Source organism: Giraffa tippelskirchi, chromosome 2, assembly GCF_054371585.1.
Source record: "Giraffa tippelskirchi isolate mGirTip1 chromosome 2, T2T-mGirTip1v1.2.pri, whole genome shotgun sequence".
Classification (NCBI taxonomy): domain Eukaryota; kingdom Metazoa; phylum Chordata; class Mammalia; order Artiodactyla; family Giraffidae; genus Giraffa; species Giraffa tippelskirchi.
The window spans coordinates 157,817,229-157,828,802 of record NC_137276.1 but is presented as its reverse complement, the minus strand read 5'-3'; the positions used below and the strand labels follow the sequence as shown (position 1 = coordinate 157,828,802).

The 11,574-nt window shown below is 39.0% G+C and overlaps 1 protein-coding gene across 5 annotated transcripts in view; it reads right to left on the bottom strand.

Annotated features, from left to right (window-relative positions):
- Positions 1-2,749: 2,749 nt before the first annotated feature.
- The window catches only part of TP63 (tumor protein p63), a 245,886-nt gene continuing 237,061 nt past the window's right edge, over positions 2,750-11,574 (bottom strand). For 4 of the 5 annotated variants that reach the window (XM_081536846.1, XM_081536855.1, XM_081536864.1 and 1 more), the window contains 3 exons: positions 10,306-10,450; positions 8,888-8,981; positions 2,750-5,943 (listed from right to left, as the gene is read on the bottom strand). In XM_081536846.1, coding sequence (XP_081392972.1) covers positions 5,647-5,943; positions 8,888-8,981; positions 10,306-10,450 — 536 coding nt within the window. In that variant the 3' untranslated portion in view covers positions 2,750-5,646. The remainder of the gene's footprint in view (positions 5,944-8,887; positions 8,982-10,305; positions 10,451-11,574) is intronic. The other variant, XM_081536880.1, reaches the window with a different exon arrangement.

Sequence of the window (11,574 nt, the reverse complement as noted above, 5' to 3'; positions counted from 1 at the left end):
CAAAATGAGAAATATCCTCTGAATGCAATTAACTGCTCATAAACTATCATTGCAACCTGGGACATAACCATCCTATATATACTGATTTCAAATACATCTCTGATGTGTGCATGCTCAGTCGTGTCCGACTCTGTGAAACCATCGACTGTAAGCCTCCAGGCTCACCTATTCATGGGGTTCTCCAGGAAAGAATACTGGAATGGGTAGCCATTTCCTCCTCCAGGAGGATCTTTCTGACCCAGGGATTAAACATGCCTCTCCTGTATTAACAGGCAAATTCTTTACTACTGAGACACTTGGAAAGCTCCACATCTTTGATGCATCCTATCATTACTTATCAGAAATTGTTCATCTTGTATTTGCATCATCATTTACAATACATTAAAAGAATTATAACATTTGATGGCTTACTATTTTGTTGAAGAGAGGATTACCATATTCTTTGCTCCAAAATATTTTTATTTTCACATTTATAAATACCAATTAGAATGATCAATCCAACGATCTAAATTTCTACAGTATCTAGAGTCTTCCATTTTACCTTTGATACATACCTACCTTTAGTATTTGTTCACTTGTGAAGCAAATTGGGTAAATTTTGGTTACAATAATCATTAGAGCTAAAGAATACTGTCACATGTCCTTATAGGAAAATAGAATGGTCAGGTTCTTGTTCCCAAAATTTACATAATAAAATTCACCTGTTTAACAATTAACTATATAAGAGTACCATATATCCTTTGCCATCCTTAGAACCACATTGCCCAACCATTGTGTCTTTTGTATGAGAAACTTTATTTATGATATCATCACACAAAGACTCAGTCTGAGATTTAACTGAGACAATTCATTTCACTATCATCATTAGAGTCTGAAGTGGCATTGTCTCTTTCTAGTCATCTTCTGATTTAATAATTTTGAAACATCTTATTTTCAATTTTAATCTCTTTGACATTATGGGGAGAAAAATTTTAGAAGTTTTGAATTCCTATAAAAAAACTAAAAGAAGACTACAAAGATCAATGTCTCTCATATTATTCCATGTTCTTGAAAGATGATGCAACAGTTTTGAGCAATAAAGTAAGGAAACTGGTGTGTGCATGCTCAGTCACTCAATTGTGTCCAACACTATGACCCCATGGCCTGCCAGGCTCCTCTGTCCATGAACTTTTTTAGGCAAGAATACTGAAATGGGTTGCCATTTCTTACTCCAAGGAATCTTCCCAACCTAGGGATCGAACCCTTGTCTCTTGCATCTCCTGCATTGGCAGACATTCTTTACCACTGTACTATCTGGGAAGTCCAAGAAAACTGGATAATTACATAAATTTAAGTTTTCTAGTAGGCACATACTATATAAAGAGAGGTAAAATTAATTTTAGTAGTAGACTTTATAACCTGTAGCATCTTTTAACACATATCTATATCAAAATGATCAGTGAACTATTTGATATTCTTTACTTTTTATTCCAAGTGTCTGAAATCTAATATGCCATCTGCATTTATAGCACTTCTCAGTTTTGGATAGCCACATTTTAAGTACTTAGTAGTTTTATGTATCTATTAGATACCATATTAGACAGCATCATGTCGGACAATTTCACCATTTTTTATTTTTAAAAACTATAATTATTGCGTTTTTGATCATTGAATTGATAAGTTAGGATAAAGTAATTTCTAGAATGATAAAAAGAGACAGTGTATCAAATATGGAAAAATAACTAATATTCCATACTGCACTTGAGATTTATGAAAGGGCGTAACAAGCCCTTCAATAATTACACTAAACACAGTTTACTCTTATTGAAAAAGTAGTTTCAGAATTCTTAAGAGTTCAAAGTTAAAAGAACAAACAGATTGATGAAAAAATTAGCCAAACACCTTAATAGACATCTCACAACAGAGAAATGAAAAATAAATATATGAAAAGATGCTCCACTTAGGTCATTAAGGAAGTGTGAATTAAAACACTGAGATATCACTATATACCTTTTAGAATGGCCAAAATCCAGGACACTAATAGAATGACACTAAAGAATGACAGTTCCTATTGTTCCATATCCTCACCAGGAGGATTTGTTCATTTCCTGTTGAAAGACATCTCGGTTGCTACCAAATGTTGACAAATATGTATGAAGCTGCTATGGACACCTGAGTGCAAGTTTTTGTGTGGACATAAGTTTTCAACTCCTTTGGGAAAATACCAAAGAGTGTGATCGCTGAATTGTATAATAAGAATATGTTTAATTTTTATAACAAACTGCCCAATTGTATTCCAAAGTGCTGTACCTTCCTATCAGCAAAGAATGACAGTTCCTGTTGTTCCATATCCTATAGGAATGCATCTATTCATAATGTGATTACATCTATAAACAGAAAAACATTGTGTGCTTAGTCATTCAGGCATCTTTGCAACCCCATGGACTATAGCCCGCCAGTCTCCTCTGTCCATGGGGATTCTCCAGGCAAGAATACTGGAGTGGGTTGCCATTCCCTTCTCCAAGGGATCTTCCTGACTTAGGAATTGAACCCAGGTCTCCTGCATTGCAGGAAGACTCTTTACCACATGAGCCACCTTCCGGTTTTTAGACTGGTTAAAATAAGAAAGTAATGATTTTTTGTTAAGTGTCAATATTTGAATCTCTCTAATGTTTCTTGGGAATCCTTGGCATCTTTTCCTCTACCTCAATAAAAATAAGGCCAAAGGCCAGACAGGCAGGCAGACAGACAGATGCATACATCAACACCATTTCTCAATGCAAATTTTATTTATTTTTTAATTCTATTGCATGTCCTGGCAAACATAAGTGGCTTGTGGATTTGCCTCTGGCTCATCCAAAGCCCATTGCCCCAAATTCCAAAAGACAAGCAACTGAAACTTAAAAAAAAAAAAAGCATCACATCTATAAGGAAAAAAAAAACTTTCAAAAACATTAATAAAGCATATAAAACATTTGGCATTGACTTAATTTTTCACAATTATAAAAATAATAAAAAAAAATGCAACCCTTAAACATTCAACACCCCACATACTGTATTTTAGGGGAATATCAAGAAAACAAAAGGTAAATGGATTTAATGAAGACAGTTCTATCCTCCATTTCCATTTCTAATCAACTTCAAACAAAAATGTATCCATTCTTCAGTCAACTGTACTGTAATGAGGCCACATTAGAACTCCATTAAGCCCATGCCCCCTTGTCTGTCCTTAATATTCTTTCTCCCCTTATGTTAGTTACTCATACACTCAAAAAACATTAAGTTGCAACCAGGATGTGAGAGGCCAGTAGCTGTGCCTCGCTTTGGCTCATGCCAAACCCATGATGTACAGTACAGGAATTTGAGTCCTTAGTGCTACCCGAATAGTGCTGAGATAGCTCAGATGTCCTATGTTTATTCAAACACTCAGGACAGTCCAGGAAGCCATTTGTCCTTCTAGCATTGCGAAGGCACGGCTTTCATTCTTCCCATTAATAGGCTTTCAAACCTGCATGCTTGTTCCACATATTAGCAGTGCTTATTACCATTTATGCACAATAAAACTTTGAAATCAAGGACTCACTCTCTTTAACATACAAAATTAAAAAAAAATAATAAAAAAACAACTTTCCCTTCCCCCCATCTTACAGTAATGACGTTTTTTTTATTTGACATTGTAGTTTCACTAAATGATGTTTCCATGAAAATACAAAAACAAGAATAATAATAATAAAAAAAAAATCTCAATGGTGGTTCTGGAAAACCCACTATCCCAAGAAGAGAAAGATAATAAAACACAAAGTATGCAATTTCACACGCAAAATATATATACACTTTTCAGGTGAAACTCATATATTTTTGAGCCACATTAGCCCTTTTGCACTTTAAAATAAAATTGGATGCTTATGTGCAATGATAGCCCTTTACCAAAAGGCACAGTAGGCTTTTAGAGCTCATTAGCAATATATACAAAATACTTGGTTTTGTGGTTTGAAAAAAAAATATCTGCTACGAAGTATGCTTCTAAAAGATGTATAGGAATATCTCCATTTACACTTTTTTTTTTTAATCTGAAGACAAGTCTCTGCTTATGTGGTTCTAGCAACATCTCCAATGGAAAGCTTGCCCTCTGATCTGTTGAGATATTTTTATGCACGTGCACAGTCCAGAAGAGAGATGGACGGGAAGTTGGGTTCTCACAGTTACTTTCAATCGAAGTAAAACTAATATTATTCAAAAAGATAAGTGATGTAGTGATACAATTGATGTTACAGGAAAACTGATCTCATAATTTTACATTTTCCAAATCAATACCCCTACTTTAAACCCTGAAGAGAGAAAGATCAACAAGCCTTTATATGCAGAATTTTATAGGATGTGAGGGTCACTAGAGGAAACATTTACCAAATAATACTATATATGTTTCAAAAAGTCTTCCAACTGCTTCAACTCATGGTTTACTGAGATCTCTTACTGTTTAGAGGAGATGCATTATCTCTGTAAGATTTCTGTTTTTCATGGATATTCTTAATACATATTAAAGATTTATTGCAAGAACTAGACAGGTGCATTCATCCCAATCAAGTCAACCTTAATTTGCTAACCTTAAACATGGGTAGCAAATGTGTAATTGAGTTAATCAATCTAGTTGGGAAATTAAGTTTTCAAGCTTTTGTACTGGCAGCTAATGCTTTGCCAATAAATACTGAGAGTTAAGGTGTGTCTGGCATTAAATATGAGGAGACTGTTGATATACCAGGACACATGGCGTCAGGTGCTACTGAACTGGCTGCAATGACTTATTAAGGATTTTAGCCATTATTCACATTCCCCAATCCCAACCAAAAGCAAGGGAGGATATTTCTTTTCCTCTTGTGAGTGATAGTGTAAACATGGACTTTTTCTTGTAATTGAACTATATCACCCCAAAGGCAACCACCATCAGTAGTAGGGATATCAGTAACATAAAATACACCAACATAGAGAATCACGTACATAGGTATCCAGTCTCACCCACATAATAACAAATAGATCTAACCAAAGGTTGGATGTAACATGTGTTTAGCATCAAAAGAGCTGAAGGCACCTACATGTCATCGTCACTCACATATACTATCAAGATCTAGATACCTACTACCATTCATGGCTGACTTTGAGAGAAGGCCTATAGATAAGCCATCCAAAACAAGTAAATTAGGACAAAAAAAAGGTGATAAGTGCAACTCTATTTTTTTTCCTTTAAATTACATTTTAAGCAATACTCGATGCCCCCACCCAAAAATATATACTGTATATTTATATATTTATATGTATAGTCTTAGACTATAAGGGTGAAAATGCTTTATAAAAGTCAATGAGAGCTCTCTGCTGCTTAAGGAAACACCCACTGCTTTTTTGCTCACTTCTGCATAGCCATGACAATTTCGGTCCTGCAAACAAGGGAGCTGAAGGCTTAAAGCCAGAAACAGAATCAGGTGCCAGGTTAGACATTAGATAAAACGTAGCCTCTTATTTCTCCTTCCCTTAAGAAACCAGACTGAAAAGAGGAAGGAGAGGAGCTAGGGAGAATGCTCTGCTGGTCAAGCAGTAGTGCCTTGTTGTGGGGGTGGGGGGGGTAGGGGATAGGCAGATGGGAAAATTGGAAGAGCATGCACCACAACATTCAGCTCACTCCCCCTCTTCTTTGATACGTTGTTGTTTGTTGCGACGCGCATCCATGTCAAAGTTGAAATCATTCCACTCATCTCGGGGTGGGAAGGAGATGGTCTGGCGGAGGGTGAAGCGCACAGCATCAATGACACGCTCACCCCGGGTCTCACTGGAGCCCACGCTGACTGTGGAGGCACCGCTTGGGGTCCGCAGGAGGTGGGGAGGGGAGGAGAAGTCGTGGAGCTGCCGGTGGTCCAGGATGCCTTTCCAGATGGCATGTCGGAATTGCTCAGGGATTTTTAGACTTGCCAAATCCTGTGCAATAGGGAAGTGAATCCAGGAGAATTAGGACAAAGAGACAAATTGACATTTAGTCCACACCATTTGGTTTCCCAATGCTTGGCTTTAATTGACCTGCATTTACTGAACTCTTAATTCGACAATAAAATCAGCTTTTTATGAATCTTCGAGATATATGTAACTAAGCACAAAGATACAGCCTTGAGGTGTCATCTCTTCTTGTAGAGTATTTTATTTATGCTTTATTGGTCTCCATTTCCTCATTGGTAAAATAAAGGTCATACTTAGATCACAGAACAAAAGTCCCCAAACAAAAACATCAAGTAAAGGAATCTGGCAACTCTCAAATGTACCTGGCTCTAATCACTAGAAGAAAGATATTAATAGAATGCTACCACTTCTCATATGAGGAGATTGGAAAAAAAAAAAGATTACTAACAGATACTGAATACTTCCAACATGCAAGGCATTCAATTAATCATTCTTTATTCATGATCCTATTTAATGCTAAGATTTGTGGTTAGTATTATTATGCCTATTTTAGAGACAGAAAAGCTGAAGGTCAGAGAGGTTGATAAATCTAAAATTATACAATTAAGTAAACAAACTGGGAACTCAGGTCAGCCTCTGAACCTGTAACTATCCTAGTGGTCAAAACATCTTTTGGTATTTGGATAAATCAGGGTATCAAAACACAGAGTATGTGTCCATGTTTGATGGATGGGGGCAGAAGGCATTACAAAGATGACTGATCTTAACTAACTGTGGTAGCATCTCTGTTTATATGTATTAGTTCTTCATTAGCCTGTTTTAGTGATTGTTGGCATTTTTTTTATGGAACAGCATGGTAGGTAGAAAGAACATTGTGCTTGGCATCAGAAGACCTTGGCAGAAGCTCTTATTCTGTCACTGACTAGCTGTAGACCTCCCTCAAATCATTTATTTCCTACTGGCTTCAGTTTCCTCATTGATAAAATGGGGTACAATTCCTTTTTAGGTCAACATATAATGTGGACTCATATGCAAATGTGGATGTGAAAGTATATTGCAAATTATAAAGCATACTATATAAATCTCAGTCATCTGTATTATTACTATGTTATACCATGATTAACCCATTCTTGCATCTTAGAGGGAATACTTATAAAAACACTGAAATTTAACCATATTCTTTCCAGGGAAGTATGTGAAGTAACTAATACTGGTGTTGAGAGACAAGCTGAAAAGGAAGTGCCTATTTCCAGTGATGAACAGGAAGAAGCTGAAGTGAGGATGAAGAAATTAGATAGCCTCCCAATATTTCTTAATTTGGAAATGAGCAGTACGGGTACTCTAATTTCCTATTCTAGCAGGAGAATACATTATAAAGAAGTTAATCCACAAATAGATAAGTTAGCGTACTTCTGTATGCTTCTGAAACTCCAAATAAATCCAAAACTCTTTGTAAACTAGGCTCCATTGAACTGCATTACTCTCTGGATAGATCTGAACTTATCCTGATGGGCGGGATAGCTGTGGCCCAGAGCCTGGCCCAGGACCTAGCTAACACCAGCAGAGATGGACTTGTGGAGAGCATCGGCAGATCCTAACAACCAAAGAGGCATCCTGACAGAGTCTCCAGTGGGGACAAGTGAGTAAGTGGGAGACAAAACTTCAAAAATATAAGGAAGGGACAAAGTTCCTGTTCCATCATGTAAGGTTCTCAAACACAGCCCAACACAATGACTTGTGTCAAACTGCCTTCAATGGATGGATATCATTGTGAAGTGCTCGGAAACCTGTTGGAATGTACTTCTAAAGCTTTCTTTGTGGCTTTTACTTCTAATTTCTTCCATTAGAGAGCAGAAGCCGGGGGTGAAGAAGGGCGGGCATGGGGCAGTGCAGCATATGCTCATTACCATAGGGCAGGGGTGTTCTTACACTGCAGGGCTGTCTCTGGCATCGGTGCTCAAGGAGGGGGGCAAAAAGAGGTCTCAACTACAGAAGCAGCAGCAGAGGCAGAGAATATCTTCTTCCACCAGCCCAAAGGGCCCTCTGAAAGCTAGAAGGGAGGAGAGTGAACCCCAAACAGAGCAGCTTATAGCGTAGCCTGGGAGGAAAAACAGATTGCTGTAAACCAGAACGAAATGAGCTCCCACCCACGAGAGCAGTAGTTCAAGAGGTACTGTAGAAGCAAGAATAAGTTCCCTCTCATCCAGGTTGCTCTAAAGGCTATCAAAGCCAGAAGGCAGTGATTTTGAACCCAATTTGATTAACTGAGACCCAGAGAAGCAAAGTGATTACACCATGTTCTTATCACCACTAAAAAGCATGGCTGGGACTTGAACCCATAACCAGTGATCTTTCCCAGTGGTCAGGGATGCCTAGACCCTATTCTGGTAGATTTGACCATGAACAGACATATGGTTCTTATTGAGAGACACAGCTCAATCCCCTATCATGTCCTATTTTAAGGAAAGGCAGAAAAGTTCAATTAATAGGGTGAAAGGCCAGAAGCTTACACCTCAGGGTTCTATTCTTGGTTCTGACATCAACTAATCCAGACAAATGACTATATTGTTATACCTCCATGTTTTAAAGTGAGAATAACATCATCAGCTTCCTGCTATCCTCCCTGGGATCTTCACACCAGTTAATGAGAACTTCCAGAAAGTCCTCTGAACTCTTCAGAGATCACATATTCCTTGAAGGTGGGAATCAGATCTTTCTCCTACTCTGCACATAGTATGCACGTAATAGAAGACTGCTGACTGATTAGACAAGCTGAGGATGGCTGAGTCCTGAGCTTCTCAAATGTAGAGGTGGAGGTCTGGGGATCTTTCTAATGTGGTTATGGGTTTCATCAAAATTGAGGATTGGGGATAGACAAAAACAGAGGGGATTCAATTACAAGGTGGATGTCACCAGAGGGAGGAAATTAAGAAATAAAACTCAAGAGAAAAGTCTAACAGTTACTTACATCCATGGAGTAATGCTCAATCTGATAGATGGTGGTCAGCCCCTGGGTCGTGAAATAGTCCAGACATGATGAACAGCCCAACCTCGCTAAGAAACTGTAGAGGGAGGAGGGAAGAGGAAGGAGGAAACAGAAAAAGAAAGTTCACCCCAACTGCATTGGCAAGATAAAGGAAAACCCAACATTTTTCCCTGGGATGCCCTACAGAAGAGACTAGGGGTAGATAAAATATATGTGGGGCCTTGGATTGGAGGTTTGGGAATGATTAGTGACATGAACTTTAATTTAGATCTACAGAGATTAAAGTCAACTCTTTAAGGATTCCTGTAGAGCAGGGATTTTTCAAATGGTGAATAAGTGGAGTTCCAGGGGTTGCGTATCAGTGCCCTAGGAGCCATTGCAGGGGGTGAAAGGAAGGAGTCCAGTGCTCAGGTTTCCAGCCCGCTTGCCTCCTGGCTCTTCACTTCAAAAACAGCATCTCCGCTTTGATTGTTTGTATCTGAGGTTTCTGAGAATGGTTTATGTGGCTAAGGAAAAACTGTAGGCCACTATACTGTGAAGTCATCAATGCTTTCTGATTTATGTCCTCTTCAAAAGACAGATCCCCTTCTTTTCTTCCCTGGTCTCAGATCAATGGTACCACAATCATCACAGAGCCAGATACTGGATGGGATGAGCCATGCACTTGGCCATCTTTCTGACTGACACTGCTAATGCTGCTGCATCAATCACGTGGGAACCAACAACTATTATTCCAGCAGTCAAGTGAAAATGTCCTTCTGCACATGAAGCACAAGCAGATGATAGGCAACAGGCATGAGATTTGGACATCTATGCTTGCGTCTGCTGGAAACAAATTTCTAGGCTTCATGGCTTTCTTTCTTCTGGCTATCTGAACTCCCTTTCCTGAAATATCCCTGTTTCTCACATGACAAAGCAGAAGAGGCCACTGGCTTCTTGAGAGTCCCTGTAAATTTTGCTAACATTTAAACTTTTTGATGGACATTCGGCTTCAAAATAATGATCCCATGGTGGTTGAGAGCTATGAGGCCTAGAGAGCAGGAAAGGGAGCAAGATAGCAAGTTGACTGCCCTTTTGGGAACCCCAGCCCTGAGCACCAATTTAAAGGTCACAACTGACTGTAAAAATACGATGGAGGAGTAAAGGAGTAAGTGAAGATGGAGAAAACAGGCATGAACACTTACATGCCTATAAACTCACATTTTCACTTTTTCCCATGTTGATTATTATGGTTGCTTTGATTAAATACTACTAATGATTCCATAGATTAGAGATAACTGAACTTGAACCACAGGGTTGCTTGCTATCTTTCCAACTGTGCTATTAACTTTGACAGTGTCCACCCTCCACCACCCAGAGATGCTTAGGACAGGCCCCCAGGGGACATGCTGTGGACTCACCTGACAAGGCTGCAATCTGTGGGGTACGGAGGTGGGGGGGTGCAGTGGGAGGTGGATGGCATGGAGAGTGGGGGAGGGAGGGCCTGGGTGGGGCTGAGTCCATTCATGTCTCCAGCCATTGGCATGTGGGTGCCCATCATAGGAACTGAACAGAAGCAGGAGGAACAGAGAGGGTTACTGCCGTTATCACATACCAGCATCCCAGTGGTCCATCTCACCTGGTTTAACGTTACCAAGGGCCTAATCTACCAGCCTTCCTTTCCAGTCTTATCTCTCACTACACCCCTCTAAGCACCCTACATCTCACTGAACAGAAGAGTTACCAAACTCCAAACTAATGACATACTTCTTGACCATGGTACATTCTCTTAGAACAATCTCTTCCTATTCTGTTTTCTACTTCTACTGCTCTGTCTCCTTCTAACACTTGCTGCTCCTGATGTTAATACAGTTCTCCTTGTATTTGCCTTCCTGAGTTATATTTCTGCCTTCTTCACTAGGCTAATCTCTTTAAGCATGGAGATTAGACTTGATACATGTCTGGTTCCCCAGAGACCCACGCACAGTGCTTGGCATAGAGCAGATGCCCAGGAAACTTAAGTTATGCGAACAAATGAACAAATCTGTGAATGAGAAAGGGCCCTTTGGGATACTGGTTTGGGAATGAGAGAATTCACTGCAATATTTGTAGGGAACCAAATGTCTCAGAGGGGAGGAGGCAACGAAAGACCCTAGCTCTTTTTTTCTGGTCCATTTTAGCATTATGTTTGGGAACGACACCCACTTGGACTGGTTTCTTACTAAAGAACAAACTGTAAACACTTATAGAGAAGAAAAGCTCAATACCAATAATAATTATGAAACAGATTTTGTTCTTAGGTATAAAAGAATATAAAGCAAAATAACATGTCCACAAAAAGATAAAGGTAATTTGCTGAATTGTAGTTTTAGTGAATTGTAGTTTACCAAAGGGAAAGGCCTCTACCACCAGCTAGTCAGCTAGAGAGCACAGGCCTGGAATGTCTCATCAGTTCCCCTCTCACTTTCCTGATGCCACCAGAGGAAAATTATTAAGCATAAATAAGAAAAAAAGGATGCAAACTGTTACACAGATGTGAAGGATCATTACCACTATCGCTATTTTGTCATCTCAAAAAAAAGTTGAAGACTCTAAGATCTCATCAGAGAGAAAGCAAAAAATAATAATAATAATAAATGGTTCTTTTTCCTTTTATTGCCAAAGTAGTAGACCTATCGAGGGGTCAGGTT